Genomic DNA, 21,720 nt, shown 5'->3' with positions numbered 1-21,720 from the left:
TCATCAGCCCGACTTAGAGGAGACCTGGAAAGTATATGTGGATGGATTACCTACCCGTCATGGGAGCGGTGTGGGAGTTCTTCTGATATCTCCTCAAGAAGATGTTTTGCAGCTGGCCGTGTGGCTAAACTTCAGAGTCACTAATAATGAAGCAGAATATGAAGTTTTATTGGCAGGCCTGCAAGCAGCTCGGCATGTAGGGGTTGCCCGAGTTATCATTTATTCAGACTTCCAATTAGTAACTCAACAAGTAGCTGGCAACTTTGGGATCAACAACGACAGGTTACAAATATATCAGGAGGCTTATAAGAAAATGAAGTCAGAATTCAAGGAGGTCGTTATAAGCAAGATCCCCAGATCTGAGAACGGCAAGGCTGATGAGTTAGCGAAGATGGCAGCTCCTTGACCACGTGGGTGCTGGATAGGTCAACAGCCCAGACCTTCTTAATAGCCCAGATAGATCTGCAAAATAACATGGACGAGATTATTGACTGGCGGGCACCTATGATTAGTTATCTTCAACAGGGTACCTTACCCACAGATCTGGAACAAGCATGGCTAATCAAGAAAAAGGTCCATGCATACATCATGATAGGGGATCAACTATACAAGCAGGCATTCTCTCGACCTTTACTCAAATGTATAAGCATAGAAGAAGTTGATCAGGTCTTGTGAGAGATGCACTTAGGATGCTGTGGTAGTCATGCAGGAGGTCGAACCCTTGCTCGTAAAGTGCTGCTGGCCGGGTATTTCTGGCCTACTCTGCAAAAAGATGCTCACCAGTTGGTGAACACTTGCCTATCTTGTCAAAAGCATCAAAATCTGACACATACACCTACCTCGGTGTTAAAGACGTCTATGGTTTCTTGCCCCTTTGATCAGTGGGGTATAGATATTGTAGGACCTTTCCCTATGGTATCCGGCCAAAGGAGATTCCTGCTAGTAGCTGTAGACTACTTCTCTAAGTGGATGGAAGCGGAAGCTCTGGCCAGGATTACCAAAGGAGCAGTTATTCAATTTTTATGGAGAAACATTCTATGTAGATTTGGTATACCCCACAAGTTGGTATCCGATAATGGGAGGCAGTTTCAGGGTCGGAGGATCCAGGCCTGGTGTTCAGGGTTTGACATCATACAGGCCTTCACCTCTGTGGCTTATCCTCAAAGCAATGGGCAGACCGAGGTAATCAATCGAGAAATTGTACGAGGGCTTAAAGTCAAACTAGATCATGCTGGAGGAGATTAGGTGAACGAACTACATGTTGGTTGCTACTCGGAAAACCTAAAGGTTCCACTGTACAAAAAATTTGTACAAAGGTCTGAACCTTTTCCTAGCTACCATGTGTTCTTTTAAATTAAATTTTGGATTGCCTGCGGAACTTAACACGTTTGATCCAAAACTTAATCTATTTGTTCTTTTAGGTTTAGACTTGGATCTCCTGCGGAACTTAACACGTTCGATCCAAATCACCTTAAGTTATTAATTCCATTAAATATTAATTTCCATAATTGGTTCCCAGTACTGACGTGGCGAGGCACATGGCCTTCTTGGATATGGGAGCAACCACCACCGACTAGACAAAACCTTTTATGGAAAGCTAATATTTAATTTCCTAAAATAACTTTAGGTTAACCGAAAGGAACAATCAAATCACAAGGAAAAATAAAACAAAAGAACACAACATCGAAAAATATATTCGAAATACTAGAATCGTAAGCCTCTTGTATTTGGTATTATTTCCAAAAATAACTAGTATGATGCGGAAAGTAAAATTACTAGTTATACCTTTTAGAAAAACCTCTTGATCTTCTACCGTATTCCTCTTTTAACCTTGAACGTTGTGTGGGCAACGATCTTCCGAGATGAGAAACCACCAATGAACCTTCTTCTCCTCCTAGCTAGGTTCGGCCAACACAAAGAAAGCTTCACCAAGGATGAAAGAAAAATACCAACCAAGCTCCAAGGGATGCAAGCTTTCTCTCCTTCTTCTTCTTCTTCTCCAAGTAGTATCCGGCCACCACAAAAGCTCCAAAGGAAGAGAGAGAGGTTCGGCCACCACAAAGAGGAAGAGGAAAAGAGAGGATGGCCGACCACACCAAGGAATAAGAGAGGGAAAGAAATAATAGAAGTTGTACCTCATGAAGGCACCCCTACCCCTTCTTTTATATTCCTTGGCTTTGTCAAATAAGGAAATTTATTTATAATAAAATTTCCTTAACTTTATTTGACAATAATTAATTAAGAAAAAATAAATAAAATTTCCTAATTAATTGAATTGTGGCCGGCCACCTCATGGAGAACAAATAAGCCAATTTTTAATCAACAATTAAAACTTCCTTATTTGTCTTGGAAATTTTAAAAAAATAAAATTTTCCTTTAAAATCCCTTCATGGTTGATAAAAAGAAATTTCTATAATTTTAATTTTCAATCATGTGAATAATTTTTAAAATTATAGAATCATGTGAATAAAATTTTTTCCTTATTTTTTCTCTTTAAAAATTATTCACATGATTGAAAATTAAAATTATAGAAATTTCTTTTTATCAACCATGAAGGGATTTTAAAGGGAAATTTTATTTTTTTAAAATTTCCAAAGACAAATAAGGAAGTTTTAATTGTTGATTAAAAATTGGCTTATTTGTTCTCCATGAGGTGGCCGGCCACAATTCAATTAATTAGGAAATTTTATTTATTTTTTATTAATTAATTATTGTCAAATAAAGTTAAGGAAATTTTATTATAAATAAATTTCCTTATTTGACAAAGTCAAGGAATATAAAAGAAGGGGTAGGGGTGCCTTCATGAGGTACAACTTCTATTATTTCTCTCCCTCTCTTATTCCTTGGTGTGGCCGGCCATCCTCTCTCTTTCTCTTCCTTCTTGTTGTGGCTGGATACTACTTGGAGAAGAAGAAGAAGAAGGAGGCTTGCATGGTGAAGCTTTGTGCTGGCCAACCTGAGGAGAAGAAGGTTGGTCTCGAAGATCGTGCTCACAGAGAGAATGATGAAGATCAAGAGGTTTTCAAAGGGTAATTTTGATCATCATTTTGAATACAAATACAGAGGCCACTCTGTATTTCAATATGTTTTGATGTTGTGTTCTTTGTTTTATTTTCTTGTGATTTGATTGTTCTTTTGGTTAACCAAAGTTATTTTAGGAAATTAAATATTAGCTTTCCAAAAGGTTTTGTCTGGTCGATGGTGCTCCGTATTCAAGAAGGTCGTGCGCCACGCGCGTCGGGAACCAATTATGGAAATGTGGAATTAATGACAGGTGATTTCGATCGAACGTGTTAAGTTCCAGGAGACTCAAGTCAAAACCTAAAAGAACGAATAGATTGTTTTGGATCAAGCCATGCGATCTTGTTAAAATTTTTGTACAGTGGAACCTCTAGGTTTTCCGAGTAACAACCAACAATTGGTATCAGAGCAATTGTTGTTTGCTACTCAGAAAACCTAATGGTTCCACTGTACAAAAATTTTGTACAAAGGTCTGAACCTTTTCCTAGCTACCATGTGTTCTTTTAAATTAAACTTGGATCGCCTGCGGAACTTAACACGTTTGATCCAAACTTTAATTTATTTGTTCTTTAAGGTTTTGACTTGGATCTCCTGCGGAACTTAACACGTTCGATCCAAATCACCTAAGTTATTAATTCCATTAAATATTAATTTCCATATTTGGTTTCCAGTACTGACGTGGCGAGGCACATGGCCTTCTTGGATATGGGAGCAACCACCACCGACTAGACAAAACCTTTTAAGGAAAATAATATTTAATTTCCTAAAATAACTTTAGGTCAATCGAAAAGAACAATCAAATCACAAGGTAAAGAAAAACAAAAGAACACTACATCGAAAAAAAATTCGAAACACTAAAATCGTATGCCTCTTGTATTTGGTATTATTTCCAAAAATAACTAGTATGATGCGGAAAGGAAAAATACTAGTTATACTTTCTAGAAAGACCTCTTGATCTTCTACCGTATTCCTCTTCTAACCTCAGACGTTGAGTGGGCAACGATCTTCCGAGATGAGAACCACCAAGCACCTTCTTCTTCCTTGCAAGTTTCGGCCATCAAAACTTCTCCTAGGATGAAGAGGTTCGGCCACCACCACCATGCTCCAAGGGATGCTAGAAACAAAGCTTTCTTTCTCTCCTTCTTCTTCTTCTTCTCTAAACTTGATCCGGCCACCATATGAATCTCCACAAGAAGGATGAGGTTCGGCCATCAAAGAGAAGAGAGGAGGAGAGGATGGTCGGCCACACCAAGGAAGAAAAAGAGGGAGAAAATAGAATAGAGATCACCTCATGAAGGCACCTCTACCCCCTCTTTTATAATCCTTGGTCTTGGCAATTAAGGAAAATTTAATAAAAACTTCCTTAATTCTTTTGCCATTAAAAAGGAAAATTTATTTAATTAAAAATAATTTTCTCTTCTCCATAACAATGGCCGGCCACACCAAATAAACAAAGGAAATTTAATTCAATCAAGAATTAAAACCTTCCTAATTTGTTTCCGAAAAATTTTAAAAATTCTCCAATAATTTTTATCCCTTCATGATTGGTTAATAAAAGAAAATTTTATAAATTAAATCTTTCTTTAAACATGTGGATAATTTCTGGAAAGTTATTTTAAAAATTAAAATCTCCTTTCAATCTACAAATAATGAAAGATATCAAATCTTTTCTTAATCTTTTGTAGAAACTAATAAAAGAGAATTATTAATTTTTAAACTTTCTTTTAAATCATGAACATGGTTAAAAGGAAAGTTTTTACCAAAATTAAAATCAACCTTTTAATCTACAAATAAGGAAAGAGATTTAGCTCTTCTCTTAATCTTTTGTAGAATCTTATAAAAGGAAAGATTTAAATTTTCAAACTCTCTTTTAAATCATGTTATCCACATAAGAAAAATTTTAAAAATAAAAATCCTTTTATTTTAATTTGGGCCGGCCACACCAAGCTTGAACCCAAGCTAGGGCCGACCACCTTGAAGCACCCATGAACCAAACTTTGGCCGGCCCTAGCTTGGTCTCCAAGCTAGCTTGGTCGGCCCCTATGCGATGGGTAAGAAGGTGGGTATAGGTGGGTATAGTACTCTATAATTAAGAGGCTACGATAGGGACCGAGAGGAGGAATTGGTTTTGGTCTCCCGATAAAATTAAGCATCCCGTGTTCGCCCCGAACACACAACTTAATTTTATCAATAATAATTCATTCCACTATAGAACTATTATTGAACTACCGCACCAATCCCAAATTACATTTTTGGGCTCCTTCTTATTATGAGTGTGTTAATCTCCCTGTGTTTAAGATAACAAATGTCCACTAATTAAGTAAGTTACTGACACCTCACTTAATTAATATCTAGCTCCAAGAGTAGTACCACTCAACTTCATCGTCATGTCGGACTAAGTCCAACTGCAGGGTTTAACATGACAATCCTTATGAGCTCCTCTTGGGGACATTCTCAACCTAGATCACTAGGACACAGTTTCCTTCTATAATCAACAACACACACTATAAGTGATATCATTTCCCAACTTATCGGACTTATTAATTTATCGAACTAAATCTCACCCATTGATAAATTAAAGAAATAAATATCAAATATATGTGCTTGTTATTATATTAGGATTAAGAGCACACACTTCCATAATAACTGAGGTCATTGTTCCTTTATGAAGTCAGTATAAAAGAAACGACCTCTAATGGTCCTACTCAATACACTCTAAGTGTACTAGTGTAATTATATAGTTAAGATAAACTACTACCTAATTACACTACGACCTTCCAATGGTTTGTTCCTTTCCATCTTGATCGTGAGCTACTGTTTATAATTTATAAGGAACTGATAACATGATCTTCTGTGTGTGACACCACACACCATGTTATCTACAATATAAATTAATTGAGCAACTGCATTTATCATAAATGTAGACATTTGACCAATGTGATTCTTATTTCTAAATAAATGTTTATACCAAAAGCTAGGCTTTTAGTATACATCCTAACAATCTCCCACTTATACTAAAAGACTAAGCTGCCATATCTGTTGCCATACATCTGATTCCCAACCCTTCAACATGCCCATCAAAAGCTCTCGCCTTAAGGAACTTAGTGAAAAGATCTATAGGTCATCATCTGATCCAATCTAGGCTGCAACAACTTCTCCTCGTTTATACGATTTCTCGTATTGGGTGGTACTTGCGCTCTATTATGTTTACTTGCCTTATAGATGTTAGGACCAAAAGTAGCTAGAGGGGGGGTGAATAGCTCGTCGCATTCTCTCGGTGCTCGGCGTTGCTTGGCGTTGCTTGTTTCTTCAAGAATATGCAGCGGAAAATACAGAAACAAATGCAACAACGCTAACACGGTTGGTTTACTTGGTATCCACCTCACAAGAGGTGACTAGTCCAAGGATCCACACCACGCACGCACCCTCCACTATGAAAACACTCCTTTTCGGTAACTACCGAGGGCGGAGAAGCCCTACAAGACTCTCAGTACAAGAAGAGAGGGAAAGGATACAAGAAATACAAGCTTACAATGAGTATAAACCCTAACCCTAGCTTCTCTTCTTGCCTTTGATCCGCCTCTTGACTTGGAAAGCTTCCAAGATTCTTCAAGAACTGGCGACCTGATCTTTGAGAGCGCTGTGGAGGAGCTGGCGAGTAATCTGGAGTGAATTGGTGAAGTTCTTACCGCAGCCATCGAACGCCTGCAGCTATAAACGACGCCAACGGTCGGATCCCGATCGATTCGAATGTTCCCAATCGATCGGGGAGGCTTTGATCGATCCACGGATCGATCCGAGTGCTCGTGCTCGAAGCGCGCTGGATCGATCCACGGATCGATCCAGCTCGCTACTGCAACAGCGTCCCAATCGATCCACCGATCGATTGGGACATCTGAATCGATCCACGGATCGATCCGAGCTGCGAATGGCCGGATCGATCCATCGATCGATCCACAGATCGATCCACGGATCGATCCGAGGATTTTGTCCAAAACCAAGTCCCAAACATCCCTAACCAACATTCGGTCAACCTTGACTGTTGGTATGTCATGCCTAGCATCTAGTCACTCCCTTGACCTGCTAGGACTCCCTTACCAAGTGTCCGGTCAATCCCTTTGACCCACTTGGACTTTCTCTGTGCCAAGTATCCGGTCAATCCCTTTGACCTACTTGGACTTTTCTTTCATGCCAAGTATCCAGTCAATCCTTTGACCTACTTGGACTTCCACACCGGATGTCCGATCATCCTTGATCCATCCGGATTTTCCTGCCCGGCTTCACTCACGGGACTTTCACCTAGCTTCACTCACTAGAGTTTTCATCCGCCTAGCTTCACCACTAGGACTTTCATCCGCCTAGCTTCACTCACTAGGACTTTCACCGCTTCACTCACTGGGGTTTTCCATCCGCCTAGCTTCACTCACTAGGACTTTCACCGGCTTCACTCACCGATTTCCATCCGCCTAGCTTCACTCACTAGGACTTTCACCGGCTTCACTCACCAGATTTCCATCCGCCTAGCTTCACTCACTAGGACTTCCTTCACCGGCTTCACTCACCGGGACTTTTCTTACCTGGCTTCACTCACCAGGACTTTCATTTTGCCTAACATCCCAGTTAGGACTTCCGATCAAGTATCCAGTCAACCTTGACCTACTTGACTCTTCTTCAATCAATATCTTATTGTCAAACATCTAAACCCAAACCAAGACTCGGCTTGGTTACCTGTGTCAACCTTGACCTGAGGATATTGCACCAACAATCTCCCCCTTTTGATGTTTGACAATACCACAATAACACTTACAATCCCATATGTAAGTTAGGCTAATCCCATAGCCTCCTTCTTCATGCCACTAGGTAATGAAAGCATAAATTAAGCTCTTCATTCTCCCCCTAAGAGGGCAAACTCCCTCTAGGTAATGAAAGCCTAACTTACTCCCTTTCATGAGTCCTTTCATTCTCCCCCTATGACCTTCCCATAGGTAATGAAGGACTAAGCTTAACCATACATTCTCCCCCTATTGGCACACATCAACCCATCGTTGGACACACATCAACCTATGCTCCAATTCTGGGCACACTTCAACAAATCCATTTGTTGAAGACTCTCCCCCTGAAGAGTTGCTCATCGTTGTTCACAACATCACTCGTTGTGATCAACACGATAATGAAGGTCTCATACCCTTCATTTATCCTTAACTTCTCCCTCAATGTAGACAACTACCCAACCTTGAGCATTATCTACCACTCGAGTGTCCACTTGAAATAATGAGGATATCCACTCCCCATTTTTCCCATTTCAAGTTTAAATGCTCAACCTTGAGCAAGTCCACAATAGAAGGTTAACCACCTTCCAAGGTTCATGAAAAATAATTTTCATGTCTTTAAAGAGTCCCTCCCCCTAAAGACATGGTGGTAACTTCTGTCATTGCACCAACAATGACTTGGTATCCCTAAAACATTAGGAAACCCAAATTTGGAAGTTTTGAGGGTCAAATATTCAAAATTTGAAACAACCTCAACCTAAACTTCTACTTAGTCTTCGTTAACCAATCCATCCTTGTTTTCAACATGAAAACACCCTTTGTATGTATACAAATGTATTTAAGGGGTTTGGAATGGTTACCTAGACTCAAAGAGGTTCAAAGATGCTGAAATCAGGCCTTCCCAGCCAAAATCAGCAACTTGGATCGATTGGAGTTGGGTTCCAATCGATTGAACCTTTCTGAATCGATCCACGGATCGATTCAGACTCCCTGGATCGATCGGCTGATCGATCCAGCGAGCTTCTGCTCGCGGAAATTGCCGTTTGAATCGATCCATGGATCGATTCATGGAACTCCAATCGATCCATGGATCGATCGGAGCTCTGATAGTTGCTGAAATTCCATTTCAGTCAACTTCAGAAACCCCTAGAAAATTCTACAAAAATCCAAAAATTATGAAATTTCGTGTAGACATTATTTAGGGCATACTTAATCATGGAAAAATAGTTTTCTATGAAAATACATCATATTTTCAAAGATTGACACAAACTTGAAAACTTACAAAAACTTTAGTGTTTTCTTCAAGTTTGTGTCTAACTATTCAATGGTGATTACTATCAAAAGATAGCCTTCACCAAGGTTTTCCAAAAACATTTTAAAAACATTTTCAAAACCAATATCCCATCATGTTCCTTGGGCATAATGCACATGACTTGTACATTAGCTTTCCCAATGATGGGAAAACACATAACTATGTGTTTTGATGAATTTAAAACTCAAAGGAATGCACTAAATCAACATCTTGAGCTTTGTTCATCATCCTAACATCTCACTTGTATATAATATGCACTAAAACACATACAAGTCACCTTAGAGGTCTTTGTGAGATGTAAAATTTGGTTTTGCCCTATTCTAGGGATCATGCATATCTATCTAGGCATTTTAGAAATGTTAGACATCCACCTAGGATGTCACTTGTCAATAAGTGTCGTTAAATGCCATTCGTCCTTAATTACAAGGACTTAAACTTAATGCATGATTATGTTATGGCATACATCAAAATAAAATAGCTTTCAAAAGAGAGATTTCTATAACTACATGATGTATGTATGGCATGACATGGTATTTTTGTATTTTTCATGATAAGTCATGAATGCAAAATCCAAATAAGATAAAATATGATGTCATGGCATATTATGGGCAAACAATCATGGCAAGATTTAGCATAAATAAAATATACCTAGATTAACTATCTAAGTATCCTTAAAGTCTTAGCTAAACTTACACCTTAAACCTAGATTGCCCTAAAGTGCTTCAAGAAAATGCCAAAGCCTAAGTTTGCATTTCTTATTCCCTTGATTAATTTATGCCAATTAAAATAAACATGTCCTCAAATGTTGGCATATTCCATTTTTCCTCAAGAGTAGCACTTTTAAATTTAAGGCCCGGATTGCCTTAAATTGCCTAAGAACATACCAAAAACCCAACTTGATAGTTCTTATTAATTTTCCAATATGTGCCATTTAAAATTAAAATCAATTCTTCCACCATTAGGCACATTTTACTCTTTCAAGGAGTAATCAATAATTCCATTTTATTTTCAAAGGTTAACAAAAACCTTGAAAATGCTCCTTGAGTGTCAATTTCCTCAAAGTTGGGTTAACTACCCTTCTAATCGGAGTTGACACTCTCTAACCCATCTATGGAGTAGAGAAGATGCTCCTAGGAACCCAACACCTATTGGTGCTCCTTGGATGCTCTAGGTACTCACTAGGGATAACTTCCCTAGATACCTTCCTAGTGACCTTGTTGGGCCTCTTAGAAGCCTTGGTCACATTTTCTAGGTCAACTCTAGGGATAACCTCCCTTGTGACCTTGTTTGTGACTTTCTTAGACTTCTTAGAAGTCTTAGTCACATTTATTGCAAAAATACTCTTAGGGATGACTTCCCTAGTATTTTTGGCTTGACCACTAGACCTAGGGTTTGTTCCATAACTATATGGAACTCTATGGTAAGAGGGCACATCCTTCTTAGCCTTTGGTTTGTATCCCAAACCTCTATGGCCATTGGATGGCTTTTGTACCCCTAAACCTAGGTTATGCTCATTTTGCCCTAATAGGATATTTTCCATCCTTTTTAGGGTCTTTTCAATTTTATCAAGCCTTGATCTCAAGACTTGATTTTCTATCACTAAGTCCTTAGTTTTTGGTTTTTCATTTGATCCATGAGCATTTTTGTTTCTAGGCTTGTATCTTACATCCTTAGAGTTATCGCCTAGGTTTTTACCTACATTCCTAGCCTTAGGGATAGTAGTTTTGGCATGTAGGGCCACATGCTTTTCCTTAAAGCCCTCATGCTTCCTATTCTTATGGTAAATCGCATTAAAATGATAAAAGTTAGAACTATCATGCTTTTTACCATAATGTAAAGGGGTAGGCTCAATAAATGTTACCTTCTTCTTTACCTTGGAGGCTCCCCCTTGCCTAGTGCCTCCTTGAGCCTTGACCACCTTCTTCCCCTTGGGGCATTGACTTCGGTAATGCCCCTTTTGATTGCAAGAGAAGCATATAATATGCTCCTTGCTCTTCTTTGTGTTGGGAATGATCTCCATGGGCTTCGCCTTGCCCTTTTGTGCCACTTGGCCCTTCTTCTTGGCCAATTTAGGGCACTTGCTCTTGTAGTGCCCATGTTTCCTACACTCAAAACATATTATATGATTTTTATTATTAATTGAAACATTTATACCTTCTTGTATAGGGATGGCACTTGCTCCTCCATTTGATATTTCTTGAATTTCGGAGGTGGCACAATCTTCTTCTTCTTCACTTGACCCGGATGTAGAAGCTTCTCCTTCTTCTTGATCCGGCGTCACCAAGAATTGCTCCCCCTCAATCCTAGAGGTGGAGACTTCATCATTTTGAATGTGAAACAAGGAGTATGCTCCCTCCTTGTTCCCTTCGGTGCATTCCCTTGAGGATGAAGCTTCTTGGATTTCCTCTTCTTCGGAGGTTGAGTATCTCTCAACCTCGGGGTCCTCCTCTTGGTCTTGCTCCAAAGAGTCACCCTCTTTGGATTCTTCATGATCTTGTACAGTGGAGGGGATCTCTTCATGAAGCTTGGCCAATTTGCTCCAAAGCTCCTTGGCATCTTCGAATTCTCCAACTCGAGCCAAGATGTGGCTAGGCAATAAGTTGACCAGAAGCTTGGTCACTTTGTCATTTGCCTCGCCCCTTTGAATTTGCTCTGAGCTCCATCTGCTTTTCTTTAGAAGCTTGCCCTTGGAGTTTGTTGGAGCTTCAAAACCTTCCATGAGAGCAAACCATTGCTCTATCTCCATCATAAGATAATTTTTGATTCTTGATTTCCAAGAATCGAAGCTTGTAGATGAATATGGTGGAGCCACCCTTGTGTCAAATCCAAGTCCATCTTGGAATTGCATCTTGAAGTTGAGCTTGATAAAGTCTTGAACTTGAAGAATTTGCTTCAACTTCTTCACCCTCTAGCTTTTCTTGTTATGCTTGACCCTTCCGGCGATGATTCCGGTGAAGAGCGGCCTTGCTCTGATACCACTTGTTAGGACCAAAAGTAGCTAGAGGGGGGGTGAATAGCTCGTCGCGTTCTCTCGGTGCTCGGCGTTGCTTGGCGTTGCTTGTTTCTTCAAGAATATGCAGCGGAAAATACAGAAACAAATGCAACAACGCTAACACGGTTGGTTTACTTGGTATCCACCTCACAAGAGGTGACTAGTCCAAGGATCCACACCACGCACGCACCCTCCACTATGAAAACACTCCTTTTCGGTAACTACCGAGGGCGGAGAAGCCCTACAAGACTCTCAGTACAAGAAGAGAGGGAAAGGATACAAGAAATACAAGCTTACAATGAGTATAAACCCTAACCCTAGCTTCTCTTCTTGCCTTTGATCCGCCTCTTGACTTGGAAAGCTTCCAAGATTCTTCAAGAACTGGCGACCTGATCTTTGAGAGCGCTGTGGAGGAGCTGGCGAGTAATCTGGAGTGAATCGGTGAAGTTCTTACCGCAGCCATCGAACGCCTGCAGCTATAAACGACGCCAACGGTCGGATCCCGATCGATTCGAATGTTCCCAATCGATCGGGGAGGCTTTGGATCGATCCACGGATCAATCCAGAGTGCCTCTGTGCTCTGGAAACGCGCCTGGATCGATCCACGGATCGATCCAGCGCTTATCGCGCGAAGCAGCCGCATCCCAATCGATTGGGACATGGATTGATCCACGGATCGCCCAATCGATCCACCGATCGATTCATGAGCCGATCGATCCACGGATCGATCCAGCTCCTTGGTTTTGTCCAAAACCAAGTCCAAACATCCCCTAACCAACATTCGGTCAACCTTGACCTGTTGGTATGTCATGCATAGCATCTAGTCACCCTTGACCTGCTAGGACTCCTTACCAAGTGTCCGGTCAATCCCTTTGACCCACTTGGACTTTTCTCTCATGCCAAGTATCCGGTCAATCCCTTTGACCTACTTGGACTTTTCTTTCATGCCAAGTATCCAATCAATCCTTTGACCTACTTGGACTTCCACCACCAGGACTGTCATCCTAGCTTGATCACCTGGATTTTCCTTGCCCGGCTTCACTCACTAGGACTTTCACCTGGCTTCACTCACCAGGATTTCCATCTGCCTAGCTTCACTCACTAGGACTTTCCATCTGCCTAGCTTCACTCACTAGGACTTTCACCTGGCTTCACTCACCAGGATTTCCATCTGCCTAGCTTCACTCACTAGGACTTTCACCTGGCTTCACTCACCAGGATTTCCATCTGCCTAGCTTCACTCACTAGGACTTTCACCTGGCTTCACTCACCAGGATTTCCATCTGCCTAGCTTCACTCACTAGGACTTCCTTCTGCCTGGCTTCACTCACCAGGACTTTTCTTCTGCCTGGCTTCACTCACCAGGACTTTCATTTTGCCTAACATCCCAGTTAGGACTTCCCAGTCAAGTATCCAGTCAACCTTGACCTACTTGACTCTTCTTCAATCAATATCTTATTGTCAAACATCTAAACCCAAACCAAGACTCAGCTTGGTTACCCAGGTCAACCTTGACCTGAGGGATATTGCACCAACAATAGACTCATGGTTTCTTCGAGTTTGCTACTGCACCACTATTATTACAATAAATTGTAATAATCTTTGGGCAAACCAGAAATCATATCTAAGTCTATCTTGAGGTTATTGAGTCATTCAGCTTTTATGACTACCTCAGAGGCTTGCCATATACTAAGCTTCTATGGTGGAGTCCAGAAAAACACCTATGCTTATCACTCTTCCATAGTTATGACTTTACCTCCTAAAGTAAACACAAAACCCCGAGGTTGACTTACTATTGTCCATATCCGACTGGAAGTCAAAATCCGTGCAACCCACAGGGACCAAATTAACTGCCTTGTAAGCTAGCATATAATCTCTAGTGCCTCTAAGGTACTTCTATATATGCTTTACTGCAGTCCACTGTCCTTGTCCATGGTTACTTTGATATCTGCTAACTATGCCCTTGGCAAAACAGATTTCTGATCTCGTGCATAGCATACTTTAGGCTTCCGACAGCCGAAGCATAAAGAACAGCCTTCATTTCCTCTATCTCCTTTGATGTCTACGAAGACATTTCTTTAGATAAAGTTACTCCATGCTAAAAAGGTAAGAAACCTTTCTTGGAGTTTTGCATGCTTAAAACGAGCAAGGATTTTTTTTTTTCGATATATGAAGCTTGGGATAAGTAAAATATTCTTTTCTTGCGATCCCTTATTACTTTGATCCCAAGAATATATACATTCTCCCAAGTCCTTCATATCGAATTGTTTGGACAACCATACCCTTACTTTTGACAACACTTTGATATTGTTTCCAACTACCAAAAATGTTATCTACGTATAGTACAAGAAATACCACCACGTTTCCATCACACCTTTTGTATACACAAGACTTATCTGGTTACTAAATAAATCCATAGGTCTGGATTACTTTGATAAACCGGATGTTCCAAGACCTTGAAGCTTTGCCTCAGTCCAGAGACTGATTGAGCTTACACACAAGATGCTCTTAGCCCTTTGCAATGAACCCTTCTGGTTGCTTTATATGGATGCTTTCTTCAAGACTTCCATTAAGGAATGTTGTCTTGACATCCACTTGCCAAATAGATAAAAGAATCCGGATAGACTTAAGCATGGCTACCAGTGAAAAAGTTTCCTTTTTCATCAAGCCTTGCTTTGAAGGTTTCTACCTTCCTGTCTATCCCTCTTTTCCTATTATAGACCTTTTACACCCAAAAGCTTTTACACCACTTGGTGGTTCTACAATCTTCCAGATTTTATTAGAATACATATATTCTAATTCTGTTATTCATTACTCTTTGCCAAGATGCTGCATCTTTATCTTGAAGTGCTTCGTCATATGTCCGGAGATCAGGTTCATGTCCTCCAGGGATCGAGTCCAAAAATTCTCCCAAAACATGAATCTTTTTAGGTTGCCTAACAACCCTCCCACTACGACAAGGCACTTTCTGCAATTGTGTATCATTTGTGATACGTGTTGCAGTTTCCTTGTGGTATCTCATCTTGTACAGTTGGTACTAGATTAAACATGTCTTTTATTATTTCTTTAAGAACAAATTTACTTATAGGCACTTGGTTTATTTTTTCTAAAAATCGGTCATTGATACTAACAATGACCTTCTGATTTTTAAGACTATAAATCTACTTTCATTTCTCTAGGATAACTCACAAACAAGTGAATTCTTGTCCAACTTATCATTGTCTCTCTTCAGCATATGTGCTGGACTACCCGAATCCGAATATGCTTCAAAATAGGCTTACGCCTATTCAGCAATTCTATATGAGTAGAGAGTTCTGACTTTGGAAGGTATTATGTTCACTTCTGTTTCTAGTGTATATCCTTAAAACGAATTTGGTAATTCATCATCAATCTACTTATTTCTATAAGAGTCTTATACCTTCTTTCTACTACACCATTCTGTAGGGGTGTACCAGGTGCAGTTAGTTGGGATTAAATCCCTACTTCTGATAAGTGACTCCTAAATTCTCCCAAGAGGTACTTGCCACTACGATCTCACCATAGTGTCTTGATACTTTTACTTTGTCGTTTCTCCACATCAGCCTAGTACTCTTTGAACTAATCAAAGCACTTAGACTTGTGGCACATCAAGTAAATGTATTCGTATCTCAAATAGTTGTCTATAGACAAAATATTTGAAACAACCTCTTGCCTGGATAGTCAAAAGTCTTCACAAATCAGAATGAACCTATTCCTATATATCTTTGGCTCCAAACCCCTTAGACTTAAAAGCTTCTTGGTTATTTTTCCTTCCAAGTAAGACTCACAGGTTGGAAAGATTTCCACTACCAATGAACCCAAAAGTTCATCAGCTACCAATGAATCCTACTCAAGTTAATATAACCTAGCCTTAGATGTCAAAGATATTAATGGTTCATTTCCGAATGTTGCTTTCTCTTAAAATTAGAACATGTGTTACTAATTTCCATTTGTTGCATCGTGGGAGTTATTGGATTATAAATTGTCAACCATCATACCAGAATAGATAACTTCCCTATTTTTCTTGATAACAACTTTGTTATCAAAATAGACACAATATCTATTCTATAATAGTTTAGAAACTGAAATCAGGTTCTTTCTAAACTTAGTATGTAAAGATAATTTCTAATGATCCAAATTTTATTCCTATTAGAGAATAAACCTCTCCCACTGCAACAACTGCTACTTTTGCAGTAGTGCCCATGTGGACGGTGTTTTTTATTTTCATTTAGTTGTCGGGTTTCCTGGAACCCTGTAATGAATTGCAGACATGATTAATAGTATCTGTATCTACACTCCAGGTTCTGGTAGATAACACCACTAGACATGTTCCAACTAATGAATTAAATACACCTAAATTGTTCTTAGTTCTAAGAAGACAGTTTACCTTAATGTCCAAGTCCTATTTCTAATCATTACAATTGGGACTACTAAGTCTTTTCTATAGTATAACAATTAGGGAATTGACAAACATTTTAAATCCTAAGAAACACAAAAATATTTGGTCAAGATCAATTCCTTAAAATCCCCATGAATTTTGTATGTCACGATAGTGTGGACGTATACAAAATCAAAGAGGAGATTTTATCCATTAATTTTATTATCTCGTCAACTTTACTTTATGACGAATAAAATTAATAATTGATCTGTCTTTGATCAAATATTTGGTCAAAAATTTTTGAATTTAAAATAACATTGATTCCTCAAAAAATATTATTTGAATTCACCAACACCTCAAACACTGTGAATTTTGCATGCCACGATAGTGTGGACGTATACAAAATTTAAACATTTGTAAGAGGGTTTTACCCATTAATTATCTTGTCAATAAATCTTTATGACAAATAAAATTACCTCAAACACCGTGAATTTTGTATGCCACGATAGTGTGGACGTATACAAAATCAATCATTTGTAAGAGGGGTTTTTAATTTTATTATCTTGTCAACCTATTTATTTGACAAATTAATAGTTGGTTTTCTTCGGTCACACAAATAATAGCAGTGACTCCGATGGGGAGGATACTATTAGACGTGCCTAAGTGTATACCATTACTTGACACTAAGTCCATTAATAAGATTATGCCCCTTCCGATGGGGAAGATCACACGCTCTTAATTAACTTCCTATAGTCATCCAAAATGAAAGTTTAATCTAGTGATCCGCAAACAAGCTCATCCGATATGGAGGAAGGCACTCAGAGCCAATGCGCAAGCTTGTTGCATCACTTATAAACCAGTAATGGAGACCGTGGAATTTATTTAAAATAAATCCCTCTCCCACTTAGTTATTTAAAGAGAGGAATTTTGCCTATGCTAGTCTACCTAACATGCATACTAACAAGCACACACAACACAGCATAAAAAACAATAAATAGAAAAACTAATTTTCAACTATTATGGCTTTTATCTATTGATGTCCATCGTGTGTCACCAACCCTAGCTGCTGTCATCTTTGGCCACTGCCACCGGGTCTAGTTGTCACATCCATCTTGCTCCTTGTTCCGCTGCGCCTCTGGTCCTCAAAAGGTTCCACGCCTTGCAAGATTCGATCCGCGACATAAATAGAATTTTACATTTTTCGATCCTATATTCCTCGAAAGAATGCACATGTAAACTAGATCGAACATAAAATAAAATTTACATCCATCGATCCTATATTCCATAAAAGGAATGTACATGTAACTAGATCAAAAATAAAATCCTAATAAAACTAAATACAGCTCCTGCTGTATTTTATAATACAATCATGCACACACAATAAAATGCCCTTGACATGTCCAAGGGTCCAATCACACACATAATAACTATAAGCCATAATAGTTGGATCCTGCATCCACAAAGTTAGCACATCCTACTATTAACCTGCCTAAATTATGTATGACATGTGCATAATTAAACTAATACCAAATACACAGAGGCAAAACCCTAGCTCTGATACCAATTGTTGGTTGCTACTCGGAAAACCTAATGGTTCCACTGTACAAAAATTTTGTACAAAGGTCTGAACCTTTCCTAGCTACCATGTGTTCTTTTAAATTAAACTTGGATCGCCTGTGGAACTTAACACGTTTGATCCAAAGTTTAATTTATTTGTTCTTTTAGGTTTTGACTTGGATCTCTTGCGAAACTTAACACGTTCGATCCAAATCACCTAAGTTATTAATTCCATTAAATATTAATTTCCATAATTGGTTCCCAGTACTGACGTGGTGAGGCACATGGCTTTCTTGGATATGGGAGCAACCACCACCGACTAGACAAAACCTTTTAAGGAAAAATAATATTTAATTTCCTAAAATAACTTTAGGTCAACCGAAAAGAACAATCAAATCACAAGGAAAAGAAAAACAAAAGAACACTACATCGAAAACAAATTCGAAACACTAAAATCGTATGCCTCTTGTATTTGGTATTATTTCCAAAAATAACTAGTATGATGCGGAAAGGAAAGATACTAGTTATACCTTCTAGAAAGACCTCTTGATCTTCTACCGTATTCCTCTTCTAACCTCGGACGTTGTGTGGGCAACGATCTTCCGAGATGAGAACCACCAAGCACCTTCTTCTTCCTTGCAAGTTTCGGCCATCAAAACTTCTCCTAGGATGAAGAGGTTCGGCCACCACCACCATGCTCCAAGGGATGCTAGAAACAAAGCTTTCTTTCTCTCCTTCTTCTTCTTCTTCTCTAAACTTGATCCGGCCACCATATGAATCTCCACAAGAAGGATGAGGTTCGGCCATCAAAGAGAAGAGAGGAGGAGAGGATGGCCGGCCACACCAAGGAAGAAAAAGAGGGAGAAAATAGAATAGAGATCACCTCATGAAGGCACCTCTACCCCCTCTTTTATAATCCTTGGTCTTGGCAATTAAGGAAAATTTAATAAAAACTTCCTTAATTCTTTTGCCATTGAAAAGGAAAATTTATTTAATTAAAAATAATTTTCTCTTCTCCATAACAATGGTCGGCCACACCAATTAAACAAAGGAAATTTAATTCAATCAAGAATTAAAACCTTCCTAATTTGTTTCCGAAAAATTTTAAAAATTCTCCAATAATTTTTATCCCTTCATAATTGGTTAATAAAAGAAAATTTTATAAATTAAATCTTTCTTTAAACATGTGGATAATTTCCGGAAAGTTATTTTAAAAATTAAAATCTCCTTTCAATCTACAAATAAGGAAAGATATCAAATCTTTTCTTAATATTTTATAGAAACTAATAAAAGAGAATTATTAATTTTTAAACTTTCTTTTAAATCATGAACATGGTTAAAAAGGAAAGTTTTTACCAAAATTAAAATCAACCTTTTAATCTACAAATAAGGAAAGAGATTTAGCTCTTCTCTTAATCTTTTGTAGAATCTTATAAAAGGACAGATTTAAATTTTCAAACTCTCTTTTAAATCATGTTATCCACATAAGAAAAATTTTAAAAATAAAAATCCTTTTATTTTAATTTGGGCCGGCCACACCAAGCTTGAACCCAAGCTAGGGCCGGCCACCTTGAAGCACCCATGAACCAAACTTTGGCCGGCCCTAGCTTGGTCTCCAAGCTAGCTTGGTCGGCCCCTATGGGATGGGTAAGAAGGTGGGTATAGGTGGGTATAGTACTCTATAATTAAGAGGCTACGATAGGGACCGAGAGGAGGAATTGGTTTTGGTCTCCCGATAAAATTAAGCATCCCGTGTTCGCCCTGAACACACAACTTAATTTTATCAATAATAATTCATTCCACTAGAGAACTATTATTGAACTACCGCACCAATCCCAAATTACATTTTTAGGTTCCTTCTTATTATGAGTGTGTTAATCTCCCTGTGTTTAAGATAACAAATGTCCACTAATTAAGTAAGTTACTGACAACTCACTTAATTAATATCTAGCTCCAAGAGTAGTACCACTCAACTTCATCGTCATGTCGGAGTAAGTCCACCTGCAGGGTTTAACATGACAATCCTTATGAGCTCCTCTTGGGGACATTCTCAACCTAGATCACTAGGACACAGTTTCCTTCTATAATCAACAACACACACTATAAGTGATATCATTTCCCAACTTATCGGGCTTATTAATTTATCGAACTAAATCTCACCCATTGATAAATTAAAGAAATAAATATCAAATATATGTGCTTGTTATTATATTAGGATTAAGAGCACACACTTCCATAATAACTGAGGTCATTGTTCCTTTATGAAATCAGTATAAAAGAAACGACCTCTAATGGTCCTACTCAATACACTCTAAGTGTACTAGTGTAATTATATAGTTAAGATAAACTACTAACTAATTACACTACGACCTTCTAATGGTTTGTTCCTTTCCATCTTGGTCGTGAGCTACTTTATAATTTATAAGGAACTGATAACATGATCTTCTGTGTGTGACACGACACACCATGTTATATACAATATAAATTAATTGAGCAACTACATTTATCATAAATGTAGACATTTGACCAATGTGATTCTTATTTCTAAATAAATGTATATATCAAAAGCTAGGCTTTTAATATACATCCTAACAAATGTACAGAGACCGGTTTATTTTTTCAGTCATTTACTAAAAGGGGCTGAATCTCGATACACAGCTCTGAAAAAATTAGTTTATGGATTGGTGCTTATGGCTTGACATCTGCGGCCTTACTTTTTAGCGCATCCTATTACGGTCCTAACCAACAGTACAATGGGCAAAGCTCTGACCAACGTTGAGGTTGCAGGCCGACTCATCAAATGGGCAACTGAATTGGGAGAATATAACACCGCATACCAACCTTGAACCGCTATTAAAGCACAGGCCTTGGCTGATTTCCTGACTGAGATTAATCAGCCTGACTCAGAGGAGACCTCGAAAGTATATGTGGATGGATTAGCTACCCGTCATGGGAGCGGTGTGGGAGTTCTTCTGATATCTCCTCAAGAAGATGTTTTGCAGCTGGCCATGTGGCTAAACTTCAGAGCCACTAATAATGAAGTAGAATATGAAGTTTTATTGGCAGGCCTGCAAGCAGCTCGGCATGTAGGGGTTGCCCGAGTTATCATTTATTCAGACTTCCAATTAGTAACTCAACAAGTAACTGGCAACTTTGGGATCAACAACGACTGGTTACAAATATATCAGGAGGCTTATGAGAAAATGAAGTCAGAATTCAAGGAGGTCGTTATAAGCAAGATCCCCAGATCTGAGAACGGCAAGGCTGATGAGTTAGCGAAGATGGCCAGCTCCTTGACCACGTGGGTGCTGGATAGGTCAATAGCCCAGACCTTCTTAATAGCCTAGATAGATCTGCAAAACAACATGGACAAGATTATTGACTGTCGGGCACCTATGATTAGTTATCTTCAACAGGGTACCTTACCCACAGATCTGGAACAAGCATGGCTAATCAAGAAAAAGGTCCATGCATACATCATGATAGGGGATCAACTATACAAGCGGGCATTCTCTCGACCTTTACTCAAATGTATAAGCATAGAAGAAGCTGATCAGGTCTTGCGAGAGATGCACTTAGGATGCTGTGGTAGTTATGCAGGAGGTCGAACCCTTGCTCGTAAAGTGCTGCTGGCCGGGTATTGCTGGCCTACTCTGCAAAAAGATGCTCACCA

General features: G+C 38.9%; 1 protein-coding gene across 1 annotated transcript; it reads left to right on the top strand.

The window, feature by feature from the left end:
• Window positions 1-2,931: 2,931 nt before the first annotated feature.
• LOC122044091 lies at window positions 2,932-21,394 on the top strand. The gene is made up of 2 exons (XM_042604633.1): window positions 2,932-3,018; window positions 20,912-21,394. Exons 1-2 carry the CDS (start codon window positions 2,932-2,934, stop codon window positions 21,392-21,394), a joined length of 570 nt encoding a protein of 189 aa, XP_042460567.1.
• The last annotated feature ends 326 nt before the right edge of the window (window positions 21,395-21,720 follow it).

This window comes from Zingiber officinale, chromosome 2A (genome assembly GCF_018446385.1).
Source record: "Zingiber officinale cultivar Zhangliang chromosome 2A, Zo_v1.1, whole genome shotgun sequence".
Taxonomy (NCBI): Eukaryota; Viridiplantae; Streptophyta; class Magnoliopsida; order Zingiberales; family Zingiberaceae; genus Zingiber; species Zingiber officinale.
Note: the sequence above shows the minus strand (reverse complement) of the source record. Positions and strands in the feature narration are given on the sequence as shown.

Coding starts and splice junctions, on each gene's coding strand:
- LOC122044091 (XM_042604633.1), top strand. CDS start 2,932: ATGGTGAAGCTTTGTGCTGGCCAACCTGAGGAGAAGAAGGTTGGTCTC. Junction 3,019..20,911: donor AGAATGATGAAGATCAAGAG/GTTTTCAAAGGG, acceptor ATTAAAGCACAG/GCCTTGGCTGATTTCCTGAC.